Consider the following 14,543-nt stretch of genomic DNA (forward strand, 5'->3'; position numbering starts at 1 on the left):
CAACTTTCACAGGTAGGCCAGGTGATCATGACAAAATGGCGGATGTAGTACGTCCGAGTTCCATTCATACTGCTTACATTCATACTGTATAGAACGGCCGAATAGTACGATTAAATTCAAATGCAGTACCTACTGAGTAGTCAGCCATTTCGGATGCAGCCAATGAGTTATACCCCTTGAAATCCTCCATTCCAAAAGCCCCTTCAAAGTGAGCACTTTGCTTTAAAATGACACTTCAATATGGCGGCTATAATTGTTTTCTCTCTGAAGTGCAAAAACCAATTGATCATGCCAGTCTCTAATAATAATGTATCTTGTGAACAACGCAGTTGGAAGTCAGAGGGGGAGTCAGCAGGGGCGCAGGAATCATGGGTAATGGTAGAGAGGCTGCGTCGGCCTCAGCCACGGCCCTGTCCTCATCCGGCGGGGTCTCACAGGGTCCAATGCTGCAGTTCTTCACCAAGCTCCGCCGTCATGCAAGTCTGGAGGGAGCAAGTCCATACTTCAAGATCAAGAAGTGGAAGTTTGACAGCAGCCAGAGAGCTTCAAGTCTCGACATGAGAGGTCAGTCACACATTCAGGAGCTGCCAGTGCATTAAAGAAAGCATCCGCTGTGAATGCAAGGTGTTAATTTCATCAGGAATGAAAAGACGGTGCTAATTAAAAGCGAATCTTATAGCGATTGTGCTGAATTTGTTGCATAGATCAGTGGGTTTTCTTATAATATAAAGACAACTACATATTTTACAATAATTGCATTATTTATATGTGGTAGAATAAATATGTATAGATTGTTTTTGGAAGTTTATTTTGATGGTCCATTTGAGTATTAGTAGACTGTCTGCTTATCTGTTGATACTGCTCCTTCAACAGACATTTAACTGACTATAAGAAACTTTGCAAGTACATGTCAACTTACACTAACCCTAACCTCAACCCAACAGTCTACTTATAATCTAATGAGAATTAGTTGGCATGTAGATGCAATGTAATTTAAATTCAACAAACAGACCATCAAAATAAAGTGTATAAATTGAAATTGAAAATTTTTTATAGATTGAAGAGAAAGTTTATTGACTGAAATTGGATAATTAAATGTGAAATAATCTTGAATGAACTAGCTGATATTTTTAACTGGTTCTTCAAGAGTTCACACTTAGCTCACGATTTATACATAGCTTGTTTGGCGTGCTGTCCCGGGAGAGAGGCCTGAGCTCAAGGTATCCTCGAGCCCAGGGCTCCCTCCTTTCACAGGGCGAGGGGAGACTGAGCTCAGGTCGATCTGAAACTCCCCCGCTGCTGAGGCCAAGGTGAACTTCCTGAGAGTAAGACATTAGAAAAAAAAGATTTAGGCTGATTTTATCTATAATATAGAGCACATTTGGATGGTGGGAGGAAACCGGGAACCCGGGGGAAACCCATGCGGACATGGGGAGAACATGCAAACTCCACACAGGAACACCAGATGGCCCAGTGAAGACCCAATGCCATTGGTATTCTTGCTGTGAGGTAACAGTGCTAGTCACTGGGCCACCATGCTGCCCATTCTGGATAAAGGTGGAAGAAGGGGAGGAGGGGGGTTTCTTCCAGACGAATATAGAGAGGAAATGAGGATACATATAGTGACTTGGGATCCTTTGATTGGAGGATCATGATTAGCTAATGTGGACCAGCTGGGTCAATCATGAGCACATGCTCCTCTCGAAATTAGTTTAAAATTTAAACTTCACTTATCCTATTTTACTTCTTGTATTATGATTGTTTGTTAGACTCAATGAACTTACAAAATAAGCTGATTTATTTCAGAAAAGTAATAATGAAAAGGTATGAAATGTCGACTTATGATGTGCATCTGAAACAACGCACAAATGGAGCTAAATATCACAGAAAAAACCCTGAAAAAGATCCAGAACATATTTAAACGTTTGATATTCACTTAAAAAGAACTTAAGAAACAAAATGCCACCAAAAACTGTTTAATCAGGACATAATCCAAAGCCATCTGTAATGATACCGCCTCATGGGGATAGCTCGGAGCTAGCCAACAACAACCAAACTGAGGCGAAGTACGACGCTAAAGTGGCTTCAAATGATGATATTCTCGGTGCAGTTCAATCTTGGAGATCTGAATTCTCAAAACAATTGGCTGACATGATAGAAGCTGTGAATGGCATTACTGTCACAATTGCAAAGAATCGGTGAGGCAGAAGGAAGGTATGAAATGTTATAAATACATTACTAAAATCCTTAGGCATGATTATTAATTTATTTGAGTAGTATATTATGTTCACAAATGGTGGATTTAATTCAACAAAACACAATTATTCTAAATGATGCCATGAATTATAAGAGTGTAAGACCATTTTATTATTTAATTTATTTCCTGTGGTGTAGGGATGGGCGATACCACAATTTCTTAATGCAACTTGATACCGATACTTTTTATGAAGCTTTTTACAATGCCAATACCACTTATTATTTAAAATGTTTTTCAAAATAAGGTTAATAAAAAAAAAGATCATTACATGCAAAGACACACACAAACTTTTAAATTTATTTTTATTCACTTAATGGTATAGAGAGAGCTGATTTATTATTCTGATTTATTTAATTTAATTTTTATTTTATTATTATTATTATTATTATTATTATTATTATTGTTATCATTATTATACTATATATTATAATACTATCCTACTATATATTTATTTTTACATTATAATACTATACTACGTCACGTTTCGCCGCAAATTGATAGGTGTAACGTCTTATATACAAAAGCGTCACTGACAATCCTGTACACAGCGCTAAAACATTTAATCATGCAGAAATGATAAAAATATAGTTAAAATATTGATACTTAAAAAAAAATATCGATACCGAATTAACAGCTTCTGTGTATCGATATCGATACTTGAGCATCAATGTGCACATCCCTACTGTGATTTTCCAGCCTGATCTTACGAGAAAACGTAAGTATTTTACGTTTTGACAGTTTAGTGGCTAATTCCTACGAATTCGAACGAGTTAGTCACCTAACCCCACCCCTAAACCCAACCGTCATTAGCGGATGAGCAAATCGTACTAAATTGTATGAATTAGATCGTACGAATTCGTACGAATTAGCCACTAAATCAAAAAGTTACGAATTGCCGTGAGATTGTGTTGGATTTTCAGCATCATTGTCATATGATCACTTAGAAATATTTCCAATATGTTAATTAGATGCTTAAAACAAATTTCTTATTATTCTTATCAATGTTGGCAGAAATGCTGATTATATTTTAGTGTAAATGTTGATGAATTTATTTTTAAGCATAAATATAAAGTTCAAAAAGCATTTAATTCAAACTAAAATCATTAGGTGCACATTTACTGTAACTTTTTAAAGTATTCTTGCGTCCATGGACAATATATATGAAGAGTTCAGATGCAAAAACCTCTAAGTGCCATCTGAAATTTCAGTCGAAAATGAACATTTTTTTCAGCCTCCTTTGTTTATGTCGATTTATTTTACTTTAAAGACCTTGGAAATAACATATTTTTTGCCATAAAAGTAAAATTACTGAACCTATACATAGGAGCCTGATAAAAATGCAGATTTTAAAAGAACATTTCAGATGGCATTTAGAGGTTCTTGCATCTGAACTCTTCATATCTTTTTTCACATTGCTGTCATAGTTTAGTGCTTGGCAAATGTGCTTCAACATACTGAGGCACTGCGAATTTGGCAGATCATTTTCTGTCATCAACATGGCAAAAAAAAGCTTTCTTTTAGATTAAGTATGATATTATTCTGCCTCATAATATAAATGTGTGAGAAGTGCATAATGATGGGACTTAATGAATTTATAAACATGAATAAAGAGATTAACTATGTGATTATGTAAGTTACTGTAAATATCTTTTGATTTATCTCTTAGGTCTGTTAGTGTGAAGCGAGATAACGCTGCTGTGGAAAGTACAGACAGTGTTATGAACCTGTGAAGCGATCACTTTCCTTGCCTTAGGGGATGCAAAGCAATATTGAATGTTTCTTTGCTTTTCATTTAGCCCCTGTTTGTGTATTACCTTAGAAAATGATTGAAGACCTTAATAGAGGTTTAGTGCCTTCATGTAGTAGAGTCAGAAACAGTTTGGCTTTTGTGTGAGTGCGTGTGTGTGTGTGTGTTTAGCAGACTATAGAATATATTCTCTCAGCCAAGACGGAGCTGCTGTATTTCTGTGCCAAGACTCGCTCTCAAACAGATGGCTGGTTGATGCAGGACTGTTATATTCCAATTTTTTGAAATGAGAGACAGCCAAAAAGAGCGTCCTAAAAACTCTGTGTGTTTTATTTTGTGAAACAATGTGGTCATGATGAAAGCCACACTCTCCATCTAATGGTTTTCCATTGTTTGTAGTGCATATTAACTAATGAGAAACGTATTGTATTGTTAATATGTTAATTATGTATGAATGAATTAAAACCTAACGCACTTGGTATATACCAAAGTGGAGATAGGCAAAATGGGGTTTGCTAAAACATTGATAAATGCAATACAATATTCAGATGCACTGAAGTATTTAAACTTTTGTGCAGAAAAGTGAAAATTAACTAAGTATTTGCAATAATTAGACAACTTTTAATTTTACCACTTATTTTTGGTGTTTTATTATGACAGGACAGTACCAGCAAATGTGTGTTTAATAGATGTCTAATAGACATCTAAATGTAGACAGCTTGGCTAAAACAAGGTTAAACTTGGGCTGTCGGTGAAAATCTAATAGACATCTAAATGTTGACAGCTTGGCTAAAACATGGCTAAACTTGGGCTGTCTGTGAAAATCTAATAGACATCTAAGAATAGCCCAAATCTAGACTAGTGGTCAAATAGACAGATTAGACAGACTTTATATGTGTAGTCACTGATTTCTGTTTATATGATGACTAGTCTAGTTTTGGCCTATTCTTAGATGTCTTAAATTTTCACTAACAGCTTGAATTTAGCCAAGATGACTATTTTAGACATCTATTAGACATCTTTCAAAAACAAAAAATGCTTGCTGGTTATCTTGAAAGGAAGCAAAGTTGGAGAGACAGCAGGTCCACCTGCCAGGATTTGAACTTGGGACGCTCAAAGCACAGTGAAGCTATATTGTATGTCGGCGTATTGCCTACTAGGCTAGAAGTACAGACTTAATTAGCCACCTTTGAAAACCTATTTTTTAAATGTATTGGGAGTGATATTAGTGGAAAAGTAATTTAAGAGGAAAAGGCAGTTCCACATTCTAGAAAATTGTGAGCATAATTGGGTAATAGAAACAATTTTCAAACCAGTTTCCAACAAGTTTGTTGAAACAGTGGTTTTGGTTTTGTAGCCCTATATAGGTTTCTGGAGATCGTAAATTATGTAGCCAGAGCTACGTATGGCTGCATTTCATCTTTTAAACAAATGCACCAGGGTGGTATGATGCCGTTCCTTTTCTCACTTACCAGCTGACTGCTTAACTCCGCTTACCTTTTCCGCTGTTACCACTTTGTCTGTTAGCTCGCACGTATTTCAACGGACTTGAGATGCAGAGTGGAGTTGACTGCGATGACAGGGTTCGAGTCCGGTGAAGAATGGTTCCAGAAAGACAAAAACAATAACAGAGAAGCAGAAAGAAGAAAAATAAACAAGTAAATAACAGAGTGAGAATGTGGTAAAGTCTGAAAACATCTGAAAGCAGGTGGGCGGGTCAATCGGTGCTTTTTAAAATACTATTGGTTGGGTTTAGGACAGGGGGAGGGTGGTGGTATCAGTCGGTTGGTCAGTCAGTCAGCCAGTCGACAAAGGCCTCTGATGGATTTATGTGAGAAGAGTGTAAAGAAAATTGAGATCTCGAAAATTGTACACAGCGGACTCTGGCGGATTCATGAAAACAAAAACTGCAAGAAAACGTAGCTCCTGGGACATATTTTGCTCTCTCCAGAAATGTATATAGGGGTACGTAATCAGAATGAGCCTGGGTGGTTGTTAGTACCGTATGTAGTTGGCTAATAACAAAATGAAGCCATGCTTCAAACCACAGGTTATTGGCTGTAGGTTCAATCACATAACTTTGTGTTGTTGTTTGTTAATGTACTTGTGTGCTGTAGTTAGCTATTACCAACAAGAAACACAACACTTCAAACCACCGGTAGGTCACGCTTGATGATTTACCATGGTGTTTACAAATGTTCATTGGAACTATGATTTCCAGACTGTTGGTAAAAATGAAACTTGTGACGATTATTGGCTTTAACCAGCAAGAAATTATTGATATACCAGCAAGAAAGAAATCCTAAACAGTGACCATGGTTGGCTAATACTAACAAGAAGTTATGCAGTTTATCCCACTATTTCTTGATTATAAACATGTAATGTGTTAATTTTGATTTTATATTACCATTTTTAATTGCTTTGGGGGGTGGCATGGTGGCTCGGTGGTTGGCACTGTCGCCTCACAAGAAGAAGGTCGCTCGTACTAGTCCCGGCTGGACCAGTTGGCATTTCTGTGTAAAGTTTGCATGGTCTTCCTGTGTTCGCGTCGGTTTCCTCCGGGTGCTCCGGTTGGCTGGAAGGGCATCCGCTGCAAAAACATGTGCTGAAATAGTTGTTCTGCTGTGATGACCTCTGATAAATCAGAAACTAAGCTGAAGGAATATAAATGAAAATTGCTTTATGAGGCTATTGATGCAAAACTGATGTTGTCCCTACAGGCTCTCCCAAACGGAGGCAGTTCCAGCGGCAGCGTGCAGCCAGCGAGAGTATGGACCAGGAAGAGCATGATGCCCATCACATTGACCTCATCCAGTACATCGCTCGCACTAAGGATATTACATACTGCTCGGCCCGAGCCAGTCCACGTCTTCTATCCCCCCCTTCCACACCCCCACCCCCCCTCGGCAGGTATCTTTAATTGCCTCACCCATGCATTTGCTATTGCAGCCATCTGCCTCACCATGCCTCATACAGCAGACCCCATTCCATGCTGGACTGACCTCAATGTGCTGATTGCATTGCCTTATCATGGCATCATCAGGTTACAGTGCAAATAGCTTTGCTTCAGAATATGAAAGTTTCTTCCCTGAATGTCTGGAAAACCATAGGCACACCTTTTAGTATTTGTAACAGTTTAGTTGCATTAGTTTTGTAAAATGATCCAGGAAGGTCAATACATGTTTTTGAATATTAGAATATTTGTTTATATTTGCTTACTTATTACAGCTGGCTTTCCTGTATCTGTAACTGTGTAGTGGTCTCCTCAAATTAACCATCACAGAGTGAGTCACAACCATCTGTGCAGCCATGGAGGCATCTGTTTGAACATCTCTGAATCTGGGCCCAAAGATTTACTAGAAAGGAAGAAATTAACAAACATAAAATAATTGACATGCTCTGCTATTCAAATGTAGTGAACTCTATAGAATAAATATTGCATGAATGTTCTGCCACTTCTAACTTCTAGTATGCCAGTTAGGTTGTGTAGTTCACTTTAGTTTCTGAGATATTTAGAATTGTAGATATTTTTGTTAGTGATACTATAATGATCATGCTTTTTGTTAGATGCTTGAGGTTTTGCATTTTTGAGAAAATTGCATTTTAGTTAGGATTGTAAAAAAGAGTTTCTAATGTTGTCTAAAATACATTAAACTTAAGCTTTAACGGACATGAAAAGTTATTTATTTGATAAACCCACACTGACATAAAACATAACGTTATGCTACATTGTGGCTAAAGAAATGCTGAATTTATTTAGGAATACTAGCTTGTCTAATTTCATATGTGTGCTGTTCTTCAGGTTAGAGGTGGAGGTGATGGTGGAGCCCAGTTGCAGCAGAGCATTGGGTCCTGGGGTGATCGGCCTTACCTCCGAGCCCCCAGATGAAAGTCTTGGAATGGGTTATCATCAGGAAAGCTTAGAACCTCAGACCTTATACCGTGATATATGGACTCTTCGCGCCTCTCTTGAGCGTTATGTCTCATCCGACCAGAGCAGCAACAATGACAGAGACTCAGTCCGTAGTGACGCAGAGAGCGTGTGCTCTCTTGGGGGTAAGAACGAGATGGGAGGGCTTCCTAGGTACCCTTCTCAGGATATTGGTGATGAGATGGAGGGAGATGCAGACTTGCCTTTAGAAGAGGGTTCTGAGAAAGGTCGTAAACAGGATAGTGTGGATTCTGAAAGAGGAAGTGATGGGGAGCCAGGAAATCGAAAGCTTCTACAAATGGACAGTGGTTATGCCTCAATTGAAGCACCTTCACGTGCTCCCGAAGAGCTGAGACTGTTTGGAAGCAGCAGCAGCAGCAGCAAGGATGGCTCCGCCATGGAGCGCAGGCACTTCTTCAGTTCTGGTCATAAAGGTACTGTGTGTGAGAGCTTCGACACAGACATCTTAGATGAAGAACTTGAAGAGGAGCCCGCAGGTGCCAGTGGTGGAGTGGATGGAGTGGAAACAAGCGAGAGCACTATGCTTTGGTCCCCTTATGGCCAAATGTTCACTCAACGTGATGCTCAACCTCATCCCCCAGTTCTTTCCCGCCGTGACTACAGCATTGATGAGAAAACTGAAGCACTTTTCCATGAGTTCTTAAGGCACGACCCACAGTTTGATCAGCAGGAGTCTCCACTACGCTCCAAGCATCGTTCTCGTGTGCACCTGCGTAAGCAGTGGCAGCGTTCCAAGCAGTACAGTGACCCCGGCCAGCGCTTCCAAACCTCTTTTGACCGGTACCGCACTCCACTTCGACGTGGTGAAACTGTCAACTATCCTCTAGAAACTAGCTACCAGAGCACACTCCCACGAATTATTAGTGCACCAGATGAAGAGAGCAGCGAAGGTGCAACTAGTAATCCAGAGATTCCCAAGGTAGACCAGGATGCCACTACTGATGTGGATCCAGACAAGACAAGAATATCTTCCAGCACTGAAAGCAGCGGAACCATCAATGAGAAAGAAGTCTTTGAGGCATCAAAGCCCCTACCAATGACTGACATTGCTGGAGAGCAATCAGTGGGTCGGGAGAACTCTAGGCAAGTGTTGCCACCTCCTGAGCCTCCCGATGAACCTACCCCCGAATGCACAAGCTACGGACCACAGACAATCACAGAAGAGCTTAGCGACAAGCTTGCAGCTACTCTTGAAGAGCGCCTGTACTCGGATCTTCGCAGGACCAGGGAAACACCTGAGTGTAGTACAGTGACTATGACTTACACATCGCCAGATCACAGTCCAGTGTAGCATGTGGCTCCCTTCATCTCCTCGTACTTCACGGCAACTACAGCTATGATCTGGAACAGGTTTGCTCTGGTCATTTAAAAGACGTTGAAATATTTGTTTTTATGTCCTATACCAGTGGTGTAGAGACGTTTCTTCCATGCCCAGTGTTAAATAAATGGCAATTAAGGCTCATACCTCACATTGTTTGACGCACTAAGTCTTTAATGAAATGTCAAAGTCTGTTATTAAAGCTCTCCATTTAGCTACGTGTTGACTTTAAAAGCCAATATTTTCTCTGCACTAGGTAATCCACTGTGAAATTGGGTGCTATTAGATTAAAGATTGATTATATTTGTAAGTGCATCAATTATAACGCAGTGCTGCCTATTGGGGTGTTTGTTGATGATCTAAATTAATATAACTTTCTTCTACCTATTTTTAAAACCTACAAGTTCCGCTCTCTGTTCAGTTGCTGTGTTTTACTTTGTTTTTCTTCTGGAAGTTGTGATGGAACAAAATACTATTTATTAAAGCATCTGGGGTTTTGTTGTATAGCTAAATTTGCTATCAGATTTAGAATTTCAGGATAAAATAATTGGGAAAATTGGTAGATAATTCTTTGTTTGTGTAGACATTTCACAACCTATACTTCAAAAACAACATCGTTAACACTAAATGTCTTGAATTATCTAAAACTCCACAATAACAGTTAGGTTCCATGTCAAACCTTTGACATTTTAACTTCGCAGTGTTTGTAATTTGGGTTAAACAACATGAGATTAGTTGCACTAAAACACTAGATGTGTTAGCTTGTTCCCCATCGACATCTTCACAATACATTATTAAGTGTCCTTGTCATTTAATGGTGTTGTTTTATCATTGAAGTACTGAATGGCTAAAACTGCCTCTTTGTGAGATGCTGTCATTTTTTGACCATTGAAATATTATCATAGTTATTGTGCTTTTCATCTTTTGCCTTTATCATCTGTTCTGTATCGTTGACCATATTGGTAATATTGAAAAGGATAGTGAACAATTTACAAGAATACAGTGCCAAATTTATGTGAGGTAATACCAAGCAGTTGGGAAAAAACTGGGAATGAAAAACAGACCTGCAAAATAATGATCGCAGCTATGCCTCTCTAAGGGTTTGAATCAAGCTTGAGACATTTATATATTTCATAGTCAGAAGGGCATACGCTTTTCTTGCATATGTTTTCTACAAAATGAGCTCCATGTGATCATTGGCATAAGTTTAAATGGCCAAGATGAAAATCCCCATAGATGGACAACTGCCTTTGAACAGAAGTCACATCAAGTCATTTAGAGTAAATCCTTCTTCCTAACATTAGCCATTATTGTATTTTTACAGTGGCCAAGAGAGCTTAACATGTTGCAAATTGGCATCGTAACCACCTGGTCGACCTTTTTTTTTATTCATAGGCAATCATTATTATTTTAGTTGCTTATTACTATTTATCAGAGTTGTGTAAGTATATTATTCAATGCAAGCGTGGGCCAAAAAAATTTTTTTCAAGGAGTGAACCTTAAAGGGTTAAGAAAACACGTGCAATTACAAAAGACGCCAGCAAATTGAGAAAAGATCTTCATCACTTTGACAGCACACATGTTGCAAATCGTCACAACGCAAACACATTTTAAAAAAAAATGCGCTGCATTTTCACACAATGCATACAATTAATAAAACACGATGCATTTTCTCACAATGAAAAAAATATATGAAAACGTGCTGCATTTTCTCACAACGCAAACAATTAATAAAATGCGCTAGATTTTCTCAAAGCAAACAATTTACGAAAACGTGCTGCATTTTCTCACAATGCAAGAAAAATAGGTAAATGCGCTGCATTTTCACAAAATGCAAACGATTAATAAAACGCGATGCATTTTCTTACAATGCAAACAATTTATGAAAACGTGCTGCATTTTCTCACAACGCAAACAATTAATAAAATGCACTGCCTTTTGTCACAATGCAAACAATTTACAAAAATACGCTGCATTTTCACAAAACGCAAACAATTAATAAAATGCACTGCATTTTCTCACAATGCAAAAATTTTATAAAACACGCTGCCTTTTCTCACAATGCAAACAATTTACAAAAATACGCTGCATTTTCGCACAACACACAAAAAAAAAAAAAACAGAACACAACGGAAATGTTTCAAGGAGACCCAAAAACATAATGGACACTGCTGTGCCGTTATTATTGCTCAATGAAGTTGTAGATGATTTTTGAAAGGTGAGATTTTGTTTGTTTATTTTAATATCTCGATTCCTGTGTCTTTAATATTTATTAGCCTTAGTAACCATAACTTAAATAGCCGGGTCATCACGTTTTAGGGTCTCCTTGAAACATTTCCGTTGTGTTGTGAGAAATTGCAGTGAGTTTTATTAATTGTTTGCACTGAGAAAAAATGCAGCGAGTTTTATTAACTGTTTGCGTTGTAAGAAAATGCAGAGCGTTTTATTAAATGTTTGTGTTGTGAGTAAATGCAGCGTGTTTTCATAGATTGTTTTCAGTGAAAAAATGCAGTGCGTTTTATTAATTGTTTGTGTTGTGAGTAAATTCAGTGTGTATTCATAAATTGTTTGCGTTGTGAGAAAATGCAGTGCGTTTTATTAAATGTTTGTGTTGTGAGAAAATGCAGTGCGTTTTATTAATTGTTTGTGTTGTGAGTAAATTCAGTGCGTATTCATAAATTGTCTGTGTTGTGAGTAAATTCAGTGCGTATTCATAAATTGTTTGCATTGTGAGAAAATGCAGTGCGTTTTATTAATTGTTTGTGTTGTGAGAAAATGCAGTGTGTTTTTAAAAATGTGTTTGCGTTGTGACGATGTGACTGATGAAGATCTTTTCTCAATTTGCTGGCGTTTGTTGTATTTGCATGTGTTTTCTTAAATTGCAGTGTGTTAAACTCTCTCGGTCACCGTATATTTTGGTACAAATGCCACCTTAATTTTTATGAATCCAAAATACCCACTAAAACTGAATAACATTATTATTACTAACAACGACTCCTGATGATCTCACAACAGGAGTTGTGCTCAGTGTTGATCACTCTGGCTTTGCGTAAGCATGCAAAAAAAACAAAAAAAAAAACGGATATTCAGTTGTTATGTGTTAGAAAGTCTATCATTGCAAAATGTGAGAGAAAAGGCCATTGGTGACATATAGAGGCCCTTGATTTAATGAAGCTTGTAGCATCCGTAGGCTTTGTCTATGATTGTTTGAGCTGCTGAGTACTACGCTAAAGGCTACATTTCCTATTTAGTCTGCAGCTGAAGTGCTCTGTCCAGAAATAAAAGGCGTTCATTATCTAGGGGAACAATAAGTGATGTGCATGGAGTAATTAACAATGGCAGAGAAAACAGAGCTTCAGACTAGCTGATACTGTTGATTGATTGGCTCTAGCTAAATGAAACCTACTGGCTATCTCACGTGATTAATGCTCTGCCTTTCTGTGTGTTTAACATTTAAAGGGATAGTTCACCTGTGAAAAATCAGTACAAAGAAAGTCAATGTTTTTTTATTTAGTATAATTAAAATAATATTATAGTTTTATTTATTAATACCCACTTTTTATTATTAAAAGAATGTGACCTTATTTAAAGAAACGACTTTCACACATTATAACAAAAAATATTTGTAACAATTTGGTAGGATCACATATTATTTTATATATTTAGAAAAATTCATTATGGTCAGGTCATTCTGCTTAAATTTTTATGTGACACACTGAGTGACGAAATACAATGACTACGTTTACATGGACATCAAATTATTTGCCCTAATCTGAATAAGACAATAATATGATTAAGGTGTTTACATGAGTCGTTTTTTGAATGTTTCGTTCATGACGCCGTTTTACATGTTATAGCACATAATCCGATTAACGTCATTGCGTCACTACGCTATCTACATTTCCTCCGGAGTTTCATGTAAATTCAGGTGTTTCTTTTTTAATTTGTTGATTTTAACTGCAGTTAGTACTTTAACTTTCATTTGGGAACATTTCAAGCATGCCCCCCGTGGGAAATGAGATATTGGATGCAACTATGAACTGCTGGAAGAGTGTTGGTAGTTGCAGAGAATAGTGTCAAACAGCCGTGTGTGTATGGACTATCCTCTCGCAAAACGCGGCAAAAATCCTCCATGACGGTAATAGTTTAAGGTGTTTACATGTCTGTACTGCACTTCAATGATGCGACTAATATCGGCATACTCCACATGTCGTAGAGCGTTTTCACACCTGCCTTATTTAGTTCGATTGAATCGCACTAGAGTTCGTTTTCCCTATTGGTGCAGTTGGTTTGGGCAGGTGTGAATGTAGCAATCGTAGTCGAGTGCGCACCAAAAGTGGACCAAAATGCATTAAAACATTGTTTTCCAGCCACAGCCGCACTTCAGTCTGAAAATGTATAGTTTGTCTAAAGTGATGTATGCAAACTATATAGTATACTATGACCAGGGGATACAATCAGCCAGCGCAGTCGTCCCTTCATAGGACAAAGCGACATTTTGTGTCTGCCGATTTGCTTACTTGCGGGAGTTCCATTGGCATTTTCCCACACATTAATTCTGACTAATCGAAAAGCAGTTTAGCACATACGTTCAGTAACATCTGGGCAATGAGTGATTTGTATTTTGTCAGATTTGGTTCGGACCAAAGCAATCAGTCTCATGTGAAAAGGACCCAAAGACGGCAGAAAAACGCTACAATGTATCCTTTGTTGCCCTTGGTCCGGACCAAATGAAACCAAACCACCCTAAATCTGATTTCTGTTTAGTTCAATTATGACCTTAATCGGATTAAATTAATTAAAAAAAAATCAGTGTTTACATAGACGCTTAATCAGAGTATTGTCTTAATCATATTAAAATTGTATTAATGGTTTCCATGTAAACGTACTCACTAAGAATTCCTACAGATTTGGGATGACATAATGTAAATGATGCCAATAAAGTCAATTATGCCAAAATTTTCATCTTGTTATTGTGAGATCTAATACAAACTCATGGTAATTTGTAAATATTATACATTTTGGAAATGTAGTGTTTAACTCATATGCATTATTCAAACATTTTCGTACAATCTGTTCTTGCCCCTGTAAAATGGGTCCTTTTGTTTTTAAAAATCATAGATTTTCATTCAAAAGCGACTGAATTTAATAAATTATTTATCATTTCACCAAAATGTAAAACAGTTACTAAAACTGTGTTGAGTGTTTTTTTTTTTTTTTTTTAGAGCACTTATTTCGTAAAACTCAGTTTGATCATACATAACTGAAT

General features: G+C 37.6%; 1 protein-coding gene across 2 annotated transcripts in view; it reads left to right on the forward strand.

Annotated features, from left to right (window-relative positions):
• cbarpb (CACN subunit beta associated regulatory protein b) overlaps window positions 1–10,858 on the forward strand; it is a 40,190-nt gene extending 29,332 nt beyond the window's left edge. For both annotated transcript variants that reach the window (XM_056448433.1, XM_056448434.1), the window contains exons 8-10: window positions 330–564; window positions 6,725–6,914; window positions 7,807–10,858. In XM_056448433.1, coding sequence (XP_056304408.1) covers window positions 330–564; window positions 6,725–6,914; window positions 7,807–9,247 — 1,866 coding nt within the window. In that variant the 3' untranslated portion in view covers window positions 9,248–10,858. The remainder of the gene's footprint in view (window positions 1–329; window positions 565–6,724; window positions 6,915–7,806) is intronic.
• The last annotated feature ends 3,685 nt before the right edge of the window (window positions 10,859–14,543 follow it).

Source organism: Danio aesculapii, chromosome 22 (assembly GCF_903798145.1).
Source record: "Danio aesculapii chromosome 22, fDanAes4.1, whole genome shotgun sequence".
Classification (NCBI taxonomy): Eukaryota; Metazoa; Chordata; class Actinopteri; order Cypriniformes; family Danionidae; genus Danio; species Danio aesculapii.